This window comes from Dermacentor variabilis, chromosome 1 (assembly GCF_050947875.1).
Source record: "Dermacentor variabilis isolate Ectoservices chromosome 1, ASM5094787v1, whole genome shotgun sequence".
Lineage (NCBI taxonomy): Eukaryota > Metazoa > Arthropoda > Arachnida > Ixodida > Ixodidae > Dermacentor > Dermacentor variabilis.
The window spans coordinates 207,601,348-207,619,321 of record NC_134568.1 but is presented as its reverse complement, the minus strand read 5'-3'; the positions used below and the strand labels follow the sequence as shown (position 1 = coordinate 207,619,321).

Sequence of the window (17,974 nt, the reverse complement as noted above, 5' to 3'; positions counted from 1 at the left end):
AGTCACATTAAGTGTACTTACTGTTTCGTGCTGAAGACCGGCGCTAGCGTGGGACTTGCCGCAGTTCTGTCGAAAGGGATCGCATGCTTCATGTGGCTGAGATTCGGGGTTGTTGCAGCCGCCCGTAAACCGCCGTTCGACACTGCTTTTCGGAGAAGCAATAATATTGAAAGTGTCACCACCGGATGTGTTTGACGCCGAATTTTTCTTTTGGGACTCCGAACGGCTTGGGAATTTCATCCAACGCATTGCAGCAACATCAATGTCCACACCATCTGCTCCTGATGCTCTCAAGAGGTCGGCGCCGTGCTGCGCTTCCATTTGTATTGAACCTTTTTTCGTCCCTTTGCTGTTGTAAATTAAGCTGCTAACGTTTCCACTAGTGCTGTTGGACGGACTACTGCGGATATATTCTTTGCCTTGAATTTCCGAGCCCTTGGTGACATCTTCAGCTGGTAAAAGGGCGCAGTGCTGTCGATTGCTTGCGGTGCATTCTATCAGTAAGTCATCCCGAACAGTAAAGTTCACCGAGCTATTCACAGTTTCTACAGACGTATTGGAATGCTCAGCATTGGTGGGAGAATCACGTTCCAGTGTTGGAGTATGTTTCTCCACCGTTTGATCACTATCGCAAACATCTAGCTGTGCCAAGTTAATGCATTCAGTAGCAGGAATTTGCGATACTGCATGTGCTGCAATTGAATATTCCACCCCTGTAGTGTTCCCTGAACAGGCTGTGCCACGATTCATGTCTGTGGAGGTGTGTGTATAGTTAAGTTCGGTCGTCCGGCTGTCGTCCTTTCCTATGTGTACAGATGGAGTTGTGGTGTATTCTGTATTGCTTGGTTCAGGCTGCCCGTTTTCTGGTACCAGAGTTGAATACAGCCCAGTGAAACATGTCTTCTTTAGTGAATAAGAACTGCTGCTGTTCTCAATGCCCTTCACATTCGTCTGCTCAGTTTTACCACGCTCCATATTTGCTGTACTTCGTGAAATCGGCACTCTTTCAACATCTTGAGGTCTTATGCCATCCTCTGGGCACTTTTCTATGGATGATAAATTTGAATGTGCTGAATCGTTTTTTCTTAAAGTGCTGCTGTGAGGAACACAGTTTGTTTCAGCACCTTGGGGAATCGTTTGTCTGGCCTTCACTGATGTGTTGGTGGATCCAGTGACATTTAGATCATTTGAATCATCAATGAGTTCTTTTGTGCCCAACTCTTCGAGTCCACTAAATTCAGCACTTTCAAATTCTTTTCGAGCTTCTTGTTCATGTCTGACATCAATGTGAAGTTCTTCTGAGTGTTCAGGAACCAAGATATTTGTGGATTCCTGCGGAAAATATTGAGAAGGTGCATTTGCTTCATGTACCGTGCATGGTATAGCTACAAACATAGTGGAAGGTGGATGTTCAGGTGATATGCCATAAAGGTGAGGACTCCCTCCCATTCCTAGCTTGTTTTCATGGTTATCAGTTGTGCATTTTTTCAAAGAATTGTTTTCATCCTCTAACAGCTGTTCAGTTGCTGTTGTGTTGTCTTTGTTGCTATGAACCATGATCACTTTGGTGACGCCTGCCATTGTTTCTTTTGTTCCCTCAACACATTCATGTCTTTGTGACAAAAACTCAGACGGTGAATCCATGTGCATGCTGTCGGTCACCTCTGTTCTCTTAGTATTTTTCAGTTCAGTTGAAACCTTGCATATTGTGATGGCACTCTGTTTAAGTTCTGATGCAGCATCTTTTATGTCTTCTTTAACTTCTGTGGCAGTGGCAAATTGCTCTCCAGTGCTGGCCAAGTTACCTTCCTCAGAGCACACACACGATACGCTTGTATAATCAAAATTATCTTTGTTTTCAAGTGTTCTTTGCACAGGGCTGAAATTGCCATGTGCACCACCTACAGTTGATTCTGATTTCATGGTACCACTGTTGTCCCTAGTCTCTCCCCCACCAGAAACAGAACTAACCGTATTTGTAACTTTTTCTGGTGCAGCTCCTCTGTCTTGAGTTGTCTGCATTTGTGCATCACCTTGCATGGGCTTATTTGGAATGTCTACATCATTTTCATGTACTGGGGAAAACTGAGAAATTGCAGTAGGCTTCAAGGCATTAGAACATGGTATAATGTTGGAGGGCAATTCCTTCGTGTTTTGTATACTTGGTGATGAGTATGCTTGCACTGGTCCCATTACATTTGCAGAGTTATGGCAAAAACCAGTACGAAGAAGCACATTACACTCTATGTTTGTGCTGTCAGGTGCTTGAACAGTCTCTTCATAATGTTGCCCTTTTTCTGACACGCTTGTGGCTGAGTTAGCATCGGGGCATATTCCCAACCATTTTTTGACTGACACAGCTGTTGAATGCCGTAAAGCATTGCAAGGCTCAGTCGTTGAGTCACAGCTCCCCGAACCTGAGGCATCTTGGGGATGGTGGTAGTGCTGTTGCTGTGTCGCTGTGAAGGCAGCACCTAAGCTGCAGGATATTGTGCCTACAGCTTGAGCTTTTTCTTTTTGCTGATGCGTGTTGGCCAAGCAGCCTGATGAACTTTCAGAAACCACTAATATCAAGGGCATTGAACTCGTGATTGCACTGTCTGAAACGCTTGCATTCATGGCATCATTAGAGTTGTCCAAATTCACACCAGTTTCTCTGTTAAGTGCTTCTGAGATGAATTTGTCTTGAAGTTTAGGCAATTCGCAGCTGGTTAGGCTAACATCTTGGTTTGTGATATACGTGGACATAGCATCTTTGTCTCTAGATTTGTCCAGTGGTGAGGAAGTTGCGTGGTGTTGAAGAGCTATCTCTTCTGGCATTTCCCTTTGTCTGTCTTCATCTTGTGGAAAGCGGAGCAAATCTTTTTTTCTGTCAGATGGCTCACCAGTGGTCCCAACATTGGAGAATGTACATCCTGCAATTCTTGTGACCACCGCTGCTTTCTCAATAATTTCATGCATTGTGTTTTCTGTACATTCCTGTAATTTCAAGCTGTCAATTGAGGTTTCATCTCCTGGTTTCTTTTCTTTCCTGGGAACTCTCAGAAGAGCACCTGGCAATGCTTTAGTATTTGTTCGTTCATTTTGAAGATGCTCATTTGAGCCTGATCCTGTGGTTGATTGCTCTTCACGCAAGTATCTGAGGCATCTGTTATCTACTTTAATGGCTGCATTCTTGCTTGGTGAAAGCATTGCTGGTGTATCAGCATCCACAGACATATTGGACAGCTTGTGGTCCTCTGAGGCATGGTGATGGTCAAGCTGCTTGCACTGATCAGCATGTATAAGCGTGCTTTGTTCATCCGAGTTCAGTGAAAGCGGCTCTGGAACAAAACTAGAAGTGTCCATTTCCTTGCCTTCCCCAGGTTTTATGTTATAAAGTGGACTGCATGGGCTTGTTATCATAGTTGCATCATCACTACCGTGAGAGCTCGTGGACACTTCTGTAATTCTGGTCAGCTGTTCTCTATTCAGCTCCAGTTCTTGTGCAGGTGTTTCCAGTGCCTCTGCTGATTTTGATGCGTTATCAACAGAACAAGAACTTTTTTCTGTAATGTTTGCATGCGTGTTACGTGTTTCTTGTAAAATTTTCAGTGATAAGTTACTGAACAGTTCTACACCTGCACTCTGTTTCAGTGCTGTTTCAAGAGGTGGCACACATACAAGACTGTGCGGTGCATTATTGTCTTCGCAAGCAAAATGAAAGCAGTCTGAAGACTGGTGTCTTGTCAGTGCTTTCTGGCCATCATCTTGTTTAGCTTGTGTTTCAAGTAAAGGTTGAAAGGTTGTTTGAATGAAGGCACTCTCCAGAAGAGAATTTTTATCGCCCGTTTCTTGTACTTCATGTTCGATCTTTACATTCTGGTCAATCTCGGGCACTTGCACAGAAATCTCTGCATTGAAGATTTGTGAGGATTCACTATTGTTCAATGTTTTCCATGTACCATCATGTTTTGAAGCTTCTGTAAGTGTGCATGTCAATCTTGTACCCTCATATGATCTTTTAGTATCTATGTCTTTTAAGCATTCCGTTGGAAGTGTAGTACTGCTTTCAGTGAAAGTGCACTGTTCAGATATTTTTTGCTGATGTGTGCTACTCCCTGAAGTTGTGCTGGATTTGGTTTCTTTAATGACTGAATTTAGCCCTATAGCATCAAAGCATTGCGGTGAACTGTTAGGTGTGTTTAATTGTGCTCCTTGATCCAACACTTTTCCTTTGGTAAGTAATGCTTCTGATGGCACTCGTGTACCAGAAAGTTCATCTCTGCACGGTATATTGCTGCAGGTAAGGCCTTCATTTTGTGAAATGCTGATTTGTGTTTCAAACATGGCTAATTCTCTTTGGGGCAATTTCATATAATTAAGTGACTCAGGAGTGCTTTTTACTCTGATTTCTTCGCCCCCACAGTCTCTCTTGTCGTCACTGGGAATCTCATTTTTATGTAGAGTTGTTGGTGTCGCACTTTCAATTGTTTTGTCCTGTTGTGCTGGCATGCAAGAGGTAATGAGCTGGAAGTTGATGTCTTCATTGTTAACACTCATCTCTTCTAAAAGGCTGTTGGTAGCACTGTCAACTTCTTTTTTGTCGATGAGGTTGGCATCAGTCTCGAGCATGTCATGACATTGTTCACTCATGGCCAGTGTTTGCTCTGTTGTTTGAAGAATGGATTCTACGGCACTTGTCATTTCTGCTAGTGTCAGCGGTCTACGTGCAGATGGTCTTGTAGTTGTGGGGCTGCTAGATGTACCTGCCATCATGCTACTTGTGCTAGTGGCATTGTGTCCAGCAGGAAATGTTGAAGCACTCAAATGTTCTTCTAGTGCTTTTTGTTCTACATCTTGCATAATTGCAGCTGCTGGCTGAAGACTTTTTTTTTCTGATGACGTGTTTTCCTCGGTGTTTGTATTATAATTTCCCATATCAGAATCCTTATTTAAGCATTCATCATTCCAATCTTGTTCCTCCAAAGTGGATGCACTGCTTTCAGATGTTTCACACCCTGGTATTGTGTCACAGTGCACTGAGCTAAGGCATTCCTTCTCACTATCCGTCTCCGTTACTTTTTTCCTGCTATCCGCCTCTGTTATATGTAATTTGTTTAGTGTTTCATAAAGGTCATCTCCAACGTGTGCTTCTAACAAATGGCTTGAGCTTTGGGTATCTTTTGTGTCTGGCTGGCAATCCTTTAAGGTAGATGATTGAAGTGCTAGTTCACTTGATAGCACATTACAAGGCACTTGAGTAGATGAAGTGTTCAAATGGCATGCAGCAGCATTTTCAGGTAATGGTTCACATCGCATATTTACACGGTTGCAAGAGATGACACTCTTTGTTGTGCCAGCCCTTGTTATGAGCATACGTAATGGCTTTCCCCTGTTTTCACTCCCTTCTACTACAGAGCATTGTATGGGGTTGCTTGTTTTTTCGAAGTTTGACAGAGCAGGTCCTGATGAATGCTGCAGTAAGGTTTGCTGGCTTGGATCTACTGGGCTGGATTCAGCAATGGTGTCTTTGCTTAATGCCATAGTGGTTGATGATGATCTCTTGTTTTTTTTTCGTGTGTTTCTATGTGCAGTCTTAAGTCCTGGGGACTGATTTTCTATCCATGCATGTTTCTCCCTCACAAATTTACATTTCTCAGCAGTTCTGTCCTGGTGGTCAGCTGGTGTTGTTTGGCATATTTCTGCATCACACAACTCTTTCTCGTCATTGATTATGGCTACTGTGCATTCAGACTGTAAAGCAGTGACCATTTCTTCACTGGCGGACTGCTCTCGATTCCTTCTCGAAGGGTACCGCTGTTCTTGCCGCTCTTCAACTGGCGGGGGGGAAACAACAGGTGCTACTGCTCCTTTTCGAGGTGACTGTACAATCCTTTGCACCATGTCATGCATGCTGCACTCACTTTGGCTGCTTTTACATTTGGACTCTGGCTGGCAACTTTGCTTGTGCTCCCCTGCTCCTGCTGGCTTTGTGCGACCTTTCTTAGCAGGACTTGGAGGAGATGGCCTCTGCTGGCGAAGGCTACTCTTTCTGCAAGGGTCTACTGCGTTATTTGCTTCCACAGCCAATTTTCCTTGATTGGGACTATGGCTAGCATCCCCTCCTGGATCTATAGAAGATGGGCAGATGCGGCCTTTGCGTGGTCGCTCGCAAGACACTTGGTGGCTGCCTTTCTCATACCCAGCTGGGCTGAGCACCACTGGTGCTGCAGCAGCCTCTTCACCACTCACTTGGTGGCTGCCCTTCTCATACCCAGCTGGGCTGAGCAGCACTGGTGCTGCAGCAGCCTCTTCACCACCCACTTGTTCTGGAACACTGCTGCAGGCCTCTGCACATAAACAGGTAGTAGTAGTGTTGCATTTGAAACACACATGGCATTGTGTATGGCTTTCTGCAAAGACCATCTAGCCCCTGACTGACAGGCTGTTTGACAGCCTTTGTGGACGTTCATCATGCAAAATAGCATGCAGTCTATGGAGGAGCAAACACACTCTGCCAAGTAGTTTACAATCAGAAAGCGATGTAAAGATGAGAGCAGCAGGTGCTATGACAATTTACCTTTTACATTGTGAAGGTTTTATCAATTGTGCAAAAGCTATTCCTAGGAATAGAAACAAATCAGTCATAAGTACTGTTTTCTTTTTTTTTTTTTCACCTTATGCCCACACCTGTTTTCTAGTGCATTTAACAACAGTGATGCAGCAGCTCGCTCACGATTTTGTACTCCTTACGTCCAAGAGAGGCGTGCAAATATTTAGAACTGTAGACTAACAAATTCAATATCCTACTATCCCTATTCATTCCTTGAATTGTTCAACAGCATGGAAACTTGGCCATGTTCGTAAGAGTTCATGGTATATATACAGCATGAAAAAACAGACATGAGGCAAGTTAACGACAGGATGAGCGAATTGAAATCCAGAATAGCACAATGAATTCGCTCATCCTGTTTCGCACTTTCAAACTATGCACCCCGAAATGTAGGTAACATACATTGGTGTGGAAAAAGAATTTGAGGCAAAAAGCCATCAACACGCTCCTGAATTGCAGCAGAGTGGAGCAGAAACCAGTGACCAATGGAAATCATATAAATTTGTTTTTCTGCCCTGTACAGCATTTGTATGCCTCATTATGTCTAGACCTATTACTGTAAGCTTCTGCAGTGCTTATTCTAGACAAAAAACAGCTTCCTGGGATGTCACTGCTCCAAAGTTTGTCATTCTTGAACACCATGAATCCAACACTACAATTTATCGATAATTGTAGGAAAGCATGAAAGCCTTATACCACCAACAGAGTAGCAGCTTGTGATTTCAGTTACTCAGGGGCCATTGGAGAGACTTACTTGCATGCTTTAACAAAATAAGCAATTGAGAATAGCTGTCATGTGACGGAAAGGTACAACCTTCCACAAAAACTTGCATGTCTATTGTATAGTTGTAAAAAAAAAAGTGTGGATCCCATGCACTGGGAATCGATGTAAGCAAAGCTTTCTATGCTATTTGCTTTGATTGGCGATAATTAGCAGTAATGTTGACTGCAAATATTTAATTTCTTTAGCGTTTAGTCTAATGTGAGAGTTGTGAGTTGGATGTTAAAAGTATCCTTGTGTGCACCACTGCTGTTTGTCTGCATAGTACACAGAACACACAGGGAGATGTATTTGCTTGAGGTGGTGTTGTGCGCCATTGTTCATAATCTCTGAGAAGGTCGAGCATTTTCATTGCCTCACCCAGCATGTCGCATTGCAACGTAAGTGTTAAACTTGATTTGAATTATGGGGTAGTACGTGCCAAAACCACGATCGGATTATCAGGCACGTCATAGTGGCGGACTCCGTATTAATTTTGAAACCCTGGTGTTCTTTAATGTGCACCAAAATCTAAGTGCACTAGTGTTTTTGTATTTAGCTCCCGTCAAAATGCAGCTGCCACGGTTGGGATTGAACCTGCAACCTCGAGCAATGCCGTAGCCGTGTGACCACTTGCTAGTGTTGCATAGACCCTCCGGTGTTTTAGTGATGCCCTCCATCCGTTCATTCCGTTCAGTGACGCTCCATCCGATCATTCGCTTGACAAATTTGCATGTTATTTATTTTTCAGAAATAGCAGAAATGTGTCATACCATAACTTCAGTTTGCCCGCAACTGCTGTTTCCTTGCCTTTTCTTGTCTTTTCCCTCTTCCCCTAACTGCAAGAGTGGCAAGGCCGTTATTCACTCGTTTCCAGACTGCGTCCGTTCTACCCATTCTCTGCTTCCTCTCCCGCTCCTCTCTACAATTCTACCTACGTCCCCTTTGGACTTGCACGCTAGTAGAAAGGTAAGTGCTGCAGTTTCTGCAATGCTTTCGAGGGGGGCCATGGATAATTACAGCTGTCAAGTGGATAATGTGACGACAACCAGGGAGCTCCAACGGGCATTGTGCACATGAAACGCAATGGAATACCAAACGAGTGTCTTACAACTACTTTCCTTTCTGCCATGCTCTTGCCATGTACTATATATATGCTCTGAACCACCCTCGACGTAGTGTGCAAGACAACAGCAGCAGCAGCAGGGCAAAAGTCAAAGGAAGAGGCAAAGAAAGCTTCGCTTTAAAAAAGATTAGCACAGGCAACTGGTGGCCAGAGGGTTAAAATACTGCTGCTTGGCACTGCGGTTCAGAAACGTGCTAACAGCAAGATAATCTGACACTCTGACTTGCAGTATGCAGCAGTATGCGCAATTAATGCACTGTTCCATTAATCTAGAGTCTGCATATCTGAACTGAGCACAATTTCTTTTTCAAGGAAGTCGCACCTCGTAAACTTTTGGTGCCAATTGTACATGTGTGACCTGGCCCTAGGAGTGTTAGCACCACTCGTGGTCAATGTGGCTCAGCTCCCATAAGAGTGATTCATCCTCATCATCATCAGCCTGTTTTATGTCCACTGCAGGACTAAGGCCTCTCCCTGCGATCTCCAATTACCGCTGTCCTGCGCCAACCGATTCCAACTAGCGCCCATGAATTTCCTAATTTCATCGCTCCACCTAGTCTTCTGCCGTCCTTGGCTGCGTTTCCCTTCTTTTGGTATCCATTCTGTAACCCTAATGGTCCAATGGTTATCTAACCAGTGCATTATATGATCTGCCCAGCTCCACTGATGTCAAATGTCGTCTATACCCATTTGCTCTCTGATCCAAACCGCTCTCTTTCTGTCTCTTAACGTTATGCCTAGCAATCTTCATTCCATCGCTCTTTGCACGGTCCTTAACTTGTTCTCAAGCTTCTTTGTCAGTCTCCAAGTCTCTGCCCGATATGTCAGCATTGATTGTACACCTTCCTTTTCAATGATAATGGTAAGCTTCCAGTCAGGAGGTGACAATGTCTGCCGTATGCGATCCAACCCATTTTTATTAACACTTCATTTGGGCCTAGTTGGTATATAATTCTGAACTTAACGTTACAGCGCAAACACCTAAGACGATCCACAAAAAGAAAGACACGACACACACTGGCGCCAGTGTGTGTCGTGTCTTTCTTTTTGTGGATTGTCTTAGGGGTGTTTGCGCTGTAACGTTAGGTCCATTTTTATTCTTCTATGAATATCCTTCTCATGATCAGGGTTCCCTGTGATTAATTGACCTAGGTAAATGTACTCCTTCACAGACTCCAGAGGCTGACTTGTGATCTCGAACTCTTTTTCCTTTGCCCGTTTATTTATCATTATCTTTGTCTTCTGCATATTAATCTTCAACCTCCTCTGTTATGGTCCTCAATCATTTGCTGTAACTCATCTGCATTGTTGCTGAATAGAACGTCATCGGCAAACCGAAGGTTGCCGAGATATTCGCGGTTGATCCTTACTCCTAAGCCTTCTCAGTTTAATAGCGTAAATACTTCTTCCAAGCACGCAGTGAATAGCATTGGAGATATGTCTCCCTTTCTTTATAGGTAGCTTCCTGCTTTTCTTGTGTATAATTAAGGCATCATTGGAACCTCTGTAGATATTTTGCAAGGTATTTACGTAAGTGTTCTGTACTTCTTGATTACGTAATGCCTCTATGACTGCTGGTATCTCTACTGAATCAAATGCCTTTTTATAATCTATGAAAGCCATATAGAGAGGCTGATTGTACTCTGCGGATTTCTCAATAACCTGATTAATGACATGGATGTGATCCATTGTAAAGTATCCCTTCCTGAAGCCAGCCTGTTCCCTTGGTTGACTAAAGTCCAGTGTTGCCCTTATTCTATTGGAGGCTATTTTGGAAAATATTTTTTATAATACAGGAAGTGAGCTAATGGGCCTATAGTTTTTTTAATTCTTTAATGTCTCCCTTTTTGTGGATTAGTACAATGTTTGCATTCTTCCAGTTTTCTGGGACCCTTGCAGTCGATCAACACTTCTTATAACGAGCTGCTAGTTTTGCAAACATTAGGTCTCCTCCACCTTTGATTAGTTCTACTGTTATTCCATCTTCTCCTGCCGCACTTCCTTGTTTCATGTCTTGCAAGGCCATTCTGACCTGATCGCTAGTTATAGGTGGAGTTTTTGTATCCTCTTCATTACTGTTTATGATGATGGAGGTATCCCGACTCCTCTGGGTACTGTACAGGTCAGTATTGAATTCTTCCGCTGCTTTTACTATGTCTTCGAGATTGCCGATATTACCCTGCTTATCTTTCAGTGCATATATCTTGGTTTGTCCTATGCCAAGTTTCTTTCTCACTGATTTCAGGCTGTGTCCATTATTTACAGCTTCTTCAGTCTTTCTCACGTTATAGTTTTGAATATCACTTATTTTCGCCTTGATGAGTTTTGACAGTTTCGCAAATTCTATCTTTTTCTCTTGAGTTGGACACTTTCATTCTTTGTTGTTTCTTTATTTGGTCCTTTGTTACTTGGGAGAGTGCCTACTGGTTACCTTGGTGCCTTGCCTCCCACTTCAATTGCTGCCCCTGAAGCCAGCCTAGTTACGGTTTCATTTATTAGCTCTATGTCATCATCATCTCTCTGTTCTAAGGCTGCATATTTGTTTGCAAGTACCAGCCTAAATTTTTCTGCTTTTACCCTTGCTGCCTCTAGGTTGACTTGTTTCTTCTTGACCAATTTTGCTCTTTCTCTCTTTAAATTGAGGTGAATCCTAGCCCTCGCTAACCTATGATGACTGCACTTTACCCTACCTATCACTTCTACATCCTGCACTATGCTGGGATCGGCAGAAGGTATGAACCTATCACTTCTACATCCTGCACTATGCTGGGATCAGCAGAAGGTATGAAGTCAATTTCATTTCTTGTTTCACCATTAGGGCTTTTCCAGGTCCACTTTCTGTTGTTACGCTTCCTAAAAAAGGCATTCATTATTCGAAGCTTATTCCTTTCTGCGAATCTACCAGCATCTCTCCTCTAGTGTTCCTAGAATCGACGCCATAGTTGCCAATTGCTTGTTCACCAGCCTGCTTTTTCCCCACTTTTGCATTAAAGTCACTCATTACTACAGTATACTTAGTTTGCACTTTTCTCATCACTAATTCAACATCTTCATAAAACTGATCTACTTCGTCAACATTGTGACTGGATGTTGGAGCGTAGACTTGTACTACCTTTAATCTGTACCTCTTATTAAGTTTGATTATGACTACAGCTACCCTCTCATTAATGCTATCCATTAAGGCGTCAATGTTGCCCGCTATGTCCTTATGGATTAGGAATCCTACCCTGTATTGCTTGTTATCTGGGAGACCTCTATAGCAGAGGTCATGTCCGTTATTCAACAATGTATAAGCGTCATCAGTTCTTCTATTCTTACTAAGGCCTTTGATTGTCTTTCACTAAATTATTTCGGTTCTCGTTTATAAAAATAACAAGATTATTACACACTTACGTATACACGAATAATGGCACTTGAATTTTTAAAAAGAAAGAAAAATGAGAGTTAATTTTTTAAAATGCTTTTCTTGGCTTGCATACACATGGTTGTTACTTGGCTAAAAATTAAACCACTCAGTTTCTGCGATTCTAGTCGCTCACTGCTTTTCAACTCTGGCAGCCTGTGTGGTATGAGATGACATATGAGGGTTTATTGGCCACTTGTCTGCTATTAATATCATACACTACATGGTGTAGATGCATTAATGGCTGTTCCACATCCGCCATTATGACTGCAAGTGGCACTGGCTCTTGGGACCAGGTTACACATGTACATAACCTAGCTGAAGTGCTAAAGCACCATGTGTCCTCTGTGGCAAATTCATCTATTCTTCTACTTTCATCTCTCTTTATTAAGATACCAATTTTATATAAATTGGACCCTTATCTATACTTATACCTACTACCTATTTATACCAACTGGTGAATTAAAAAGAAAAGTAATTGCCCCTATGCTTTACTTAGCTTCATTGTCTGCTTGCTTTATACACTTACATATATCCTCTTGTAAAAGGGTAGGATTAAAGCTTAACAGTGGATCTAACTATGACGTCTAATTTTCTAGTGGTACTATTTCTTGATGCGTAGCCATTGTCTTCTGATTAACTTTTTGAAACTAAAGGTACTTCCAGTTGAGATAAGATTCAGTTGGAAGAATATGCTGCCACTTCCAGCCTAGGCTGAAATCTTTGAGTGAGAAGTGGCAAGTGTGCGGTGGTACTTGGGAACCTTAACAGAAACGAACTGAAGGGCATGTTAGCAGTGCTAAAGCGATTGACCAAAAATGGTCTGGAAGGACTTTATTATAAAGGGAGTGAACAAAATTGTGGCTACAGTTTAGCTTCCAGAGGACTGATATAAGAGAACACAAAGACAAAGCTTAATAAAAATATGTCCTGCCCGTAATTCCAATGCCAACAGCAACTGCCACATTGGTGGCCCACCATCAACCGCACCCGAATTTCAGATTCACGCTTGGAGGGTCCAAAGCTGACAATTCAGCTTTGCATGAGAACACACTTTATCAGTACTTATGTGTTCCTTCAAAAGTTTCAGAAACCACATATTTAAAAAACATAATTTCAAAGTAACACAATTGCAGCCATTTTAGTAGCGGTAACCATTAGAAATTACTTCTAGTATTAAGACGATGAGCAAAACGTGAACAAGGTGAATGCAGGAGCCAACGTTTCGACAAGTGGACTTGTCGAAACGTTGGCTCCTGCATTCACCTTGTTCAAAGATGAAAGAACAAGGTGAGCGCCCTCTGCTTTCCTTGTCACACGTAGCACTAATTGGAGAGAACCCCACCTATATATACTGTGGCGAGGAAAGCGTATGTCGCCTTGAAGAAGACAAGTCCACTTGTCGAAACGTTGGCTCCTGCATTCACCTTGTTCACGTTTTGCTCCATCGTCTTGAATTTCCATCTCCAGCATTCCCCGTGTTTTCCTTAGTATTACGTATTTTATTTTTTATTTGACTTGGTACCATTAAATTTGTGTTTTATTCAGTTCTTTAAAAAGAACTTACAAGCAGCCCTAGTGATATCGTGGAGTTCTTGTGGGTTGGATTTTCTTGCAAGGACAGAAAAATGTACTGTTGTCTGCTACATGTGACATAGCTGGTAAAGGCCCCCACAGATTTTCAAATGACTGAAGTTCGGACAGAAAGGTAGTCATCAGACAATGCAAATAGGTATCAAAATCAACCTTTGCAGCCTTTGCAAATGGTGACATACATCAAAGAATTAGTGCACCTACTCTCAGAAAAAAATTGCTTCAGCTTTTGCAAAATGTGCAGCCAGTGGCTAATGATTAACTGGCATATGCAGTGGTGACTGCATATGCCAGTAAAGTGAAAAATCCTATTCTTAGACAATGCATTCTGTTGCTGATCTACATCAGTAAAAACACTTTACCCCAATATATTCATCTTCCAACAAAATTTGGGCTACTGCTGCTTGCTGTAAATATGCTACATAGTCCATACACCTCACACTAGGCGTCTTTTCGCTGCACGGAAACTGATTGTAGTACTTTCATGACATAGTGATGTTTCACAGCTTGCCGTATAAAAAGACCTTGCCACATACAATGAATATCAACTTTTGCACCAGCACAAAGCAAAAATGAAATGTTGATCATAGATCAGATATAACAGTCAAGTTCTATCTGCTGAAGGCAAGTTTTAAATTCAACAGTGCATGAAATATCACAAGGTAATGGCTGATAAAGGACTAAGGTCTCGCACTAATTTCATGCAGTCAAAGCATTGCAAATGGATGTTATGTGGTTCCTGTTTTGATCAAGCTCCACCTGGCACAGAACCAAGCAGGTCTTTTAAAATTTTTATAGCTGCAGTAATGCTTAATACACCCTGTCGTTCAAAGGCTACCCAGTGACACATGACCACTTTCAATTGCAACCGAGCCCGATCCGGACTGAAATTCTCAATTGCAATTGTTTCCCTTCCACAGCTTGCGCAAATACTTCAGATGCTGTAATAAAGATATTCAATAAGCCAACAACAAAGTCACCGCTTTGTACACAACTGCAAGAGTGGGTACAAATCACGTAAGAAGTACCTGTCTGTCTGGAGCACCGAAAGAAGACGTGGGGGGGAGGGAGGGTTTAGAAATGGTAGCACAAAATGCTAGGAGCAGACAAGCCACTTGATAACAATTCTGCTAGCTGAACACAGTATTTGTTTTGCACAATGAAATTCAAGAGTGCGCACGTTGCCAGGTTTTCCTTCGGCCATCCTTGACGTGCTTCCCAACAAAAAAGTGCAATCCCGGCGCACGTTCCGGCTGCCCTTAGGTGACGCTGTTAGCCAAGGGCTTTGCCGCCTATGGAGACAGCTGTAGAAGGCAGACCACACAAGATCAATGTGTGCATTGCCTCTCCTTTCAAGTGTAGCGAAAAATTTTTGTAGGGTATGTCCCAGGCAGTTTTTCAGCTCTGCCTCGAATATTTTGCCGTCTCAACCATTTGCGCCTTCTTGTGCCGTTATTTTTTCCTGTACCTTTCTATGTCCTTATTCATTGATGTTGCAGTATCTATAGTCTGTACTTATGTTTATTTATTTTCCTGAACAAATAATGAGTGGGTTCACATACCATTCATTGTCTGAAGTAGTAGCTTATCATAGATGGCAGAGTTTAATTGTTGTCTGCCTAGCTTTCCTCTTTTCTATTTGGCATTGTGGTGATTCAGCAATTGATATAGTAATTTTTGCATTTGTATGCTTACTCTGTAGTTCAATAATGTTCAATAAATATTTACTAGTATCTTTCAGTGCATACTTTTTCCTGTTTTTAGTTTGATGTTGTGTGCTTGTATTGTGTTGTGTTAATAAAGCTTTTTACATGATGCTTTTTTTTTCTGCATTGAATAATGTTTGCTTTATGTTGGTGTAAGTGTATTCCCCTTTTACCCAATGCCTTTCTGAAGGTACTTAAAATATCTATAAATAAAATATATTGTAATTAACATGCGCAAAAGCTACTAGTAGTTTGTTAGGACCTATATAGGTTAGTCATGATGTAATACAGCAGCGTACTTCAAAACAACATTGTGTGGATGGATGGCGGCTACACCCTTTGTAAGGGGCGCCACTTAGCCTTTTGCCCCCCCTCCTTTTTTTCCTTTATATCCCCTTCTCCTTAAACTAGTTTTCACTCCCCTCTTCCCAACAAAATAGATATCTGAAATGGTATAGAAAACATTAGCTCCCCGATTTATGGTATTATCTCTCCCTTGACTTCCTCCACCAATCCTCTAGCCTCCCCTTCGTTACTGCTACTCTTTTCTCGTCTATTTGCCCTCATTCCCTGGAAAAACCTAATGCCCCTACCATAGCTGTCACTGTTCCCTCAGCCAGAGTCGGGCAAAGGTCTGTGCATCTCGGCACTATATGCTCTGTGGTCTCAGTTTCGGCTCCGCAAGCTGCGCATAAAAGGTCCACGTCTTCAAATTTAGCCCTGTATGTTTTCGTTCTCAAAACCCCCGTCCCAGCTTCGAATAATAGTGAGCTGCCCCGCGAGTTATCAAATAAGAGTTCACTCTTTATCTCCTGTTTTTGTGTCCTATACATAGCTAGCACTGGCTTTCCGAGCATTCTTTCTTCCCACCTTTTTCTTTCCGTCTCCTTCACCTTCTTTCCCACACTAGAACCACGTTGGACCCCCTCCCTCGGCTGTAGGTATCTAATCTTCAGCTTCCTAGTTCTGAGTGTCCACTTTGTGTTCAAACTTTTCACGCCCACCTTTCTTTCCCCAGTGCTTTGAGTCTCTGTTCATATTTTAGCTTACTGATTGTCTCTCTACCTTCGAATAACGTCCATCTTATGTCCCCCTGCACTCTCTCATTAGGGGTGTTCCCGTGCGCTCCTAAGGCCAACCTGCCTACACTTCTCTGTCTTGTTTCCATGCATGCCTGAACTTCCGATTTCATGCAAAGTACTGAATATCCGAATTTGAGGCCAGGTACCATAACCCCTTTCCATACCCCTCTAACCACCTCGTACCTATTATAGTTCCACAGTGCCTTGTGTTTCATTACAGCTGAGTTCCTTTTCACTTTTTCAATCGTAATTTTTTAATGTTCTTCCAAGTATTTTTTGCCCTCATTTAGCCATATGCCCAAATACTTGTATTTTTCAACATGATCAATCTTAGTGCCTTGTATTTCCAATGGTTCCCCCCTTTCTTCATTATATACTATTATCCCAGACTTCTCTCTACTGAATTGCAGTCCCAATTTTTCTCCCTCCTCTCCACATATCCTCATTAGTTGCTGTAGCCCTACTCGGGTGTCAGCAAGCAGTACAATATCATCTGCATACATCACTCCGGCTAGTACTTGAGCTACCTTCTGCCCTTCCAGCATATAGCTTATGTCGGTTCCTATTGTGCTCTGTTCTAGCCTCTTTTCCATTTGGCTCATATAAATCATAAAAAGCAGTGGCGACAATGGACAGCCCTGCCTGAGACTACTTCTTATTTTAGCTGGTTTTGTAGTTTCCCCCTCCCATGATATCTCTACCTCATTATCTGTATAAACTTGTTGTAGGAATCCAACCAACTTTCTATCTAGACCATATTCCTTCCACTGGCTCCATAACTTTTCTCGGTTTACATTATCATAGGCTCCTCTAATGTCTAAAAAAGCTATCCATAGCGGTTTCTGCCTGGCTGTCGCTATCTCTATGCACTGTGTTATAACAAATAAATTATCATCTAGCCTTCTGTTCCTTCTAAATCCATTCTGCAGTTCTCCCAAGATCTCTTCACGTTCTGCCCATTCCTCCATTCTCTTTTTCACCATCTGCATTGCTACTCTGTATATGACTGATGTGATAGTTATTGGCCTGTAGGATTTAATGTTGTCCTTACTTCCCTTACCTTTGTAAACTAATATCATTCTGCTTGATTTCCAGTCCTGTGGAACATCTCCCCCTGCTACTATTTGTTCAATAAGTTGTCGTAATTTTAATTTACTTTTCTGGCCTAATATGCTTATCAATTTCATACGTATGTCATCAGGTCCTGTCACTCCCCCTGCAACTATTTGTTCATTAAGCTGTCATAATTTTAATTTACTTTTCTGGCCTAATATGCTTATCAATTTCATACGTATGTCATCAGGTCCTGTCACTGTTCCCGTGGGGACCTTGTGTTCAATTCTGTCCCATTCCTTACTTGTCATCCCTCTGTTCTCCTCCTCTAATTCTGTCCTGCCGTTGTCATTGTTCTCCATTTCGCTACCCTCTGGCTCTGCAAATGCTGCCTCTATTGTTAACCTAATATATTCCTGAGCTTCCTCTCCCTCTACCTTTGTTCCTTCTGGTGTGGTCAGTGAGTGCTGAACCACCTCTGTCTTCTTACTCTGTTGCCTTATGTGTTCTTAAAACTTCTTAGAGGCATTTCTGTCTTATTTTCTTATCTCTAACAACCACTGTACCCCAACTTTTGCTATCTTCTCTTCAAATAATGCCGCTGCTTCTCTTTTCATTGCAAGGTAATTCTCCCATTTTGTCTCCACCTCTTCTGG

The 17,974-nt window shown here is 42.3% G+C and overlaps 2 protein-coding genes across 6 annotated transcripts in view; one reads left to right on the top strand and one right to left on the bottom strand.

The window, feature by feature from the left end:
• LOC142591560 (VPS9 domain-containing protein 1-like) overlaps nt 1-17,974 on the top strand; it is a 106,148-nt gene that overhangs the window by 366 nt on the left and 87,808 nt on the right. For both annotated transcript variants that reach the window (XM_075703875.1, XM_075703883.1), the window contains exon 2: nt 8,233-8,324. In XM_075703875.1, the coding sequence (XP_075559990.1) occupies nt 8,233-8,324 (92 nt within the window). The remainder of the gene's footprint in view (nt 1-8,232; nt 8,325-17,974) is intronic.
• LOC142591543 (uncharacterized) overlaps nt 1-17,974 on the bottom strand; it is a 124,473-nt gene that overhangs the window by 81,182 nt on the left and 25,317 nt on the right. For all 4 annotated transcript variants that reach the window (XR_012830457.1, XR_012830456.1, XM_075703864.1 and 1 more), the window contains exon 5: nt 22-6,332. Coding sequence is in view for 2 of the 4 variants with exons in the window: in XM_075703864.1 (XP_075559979.1) it covers nt 22-6,332 (6,311 nt within the window). In the remaining 2 variants the exon portion in view is untranslated. The remainder of the gene's footprint in view (nt 1-21; nt 6,333-17,974) is intronic.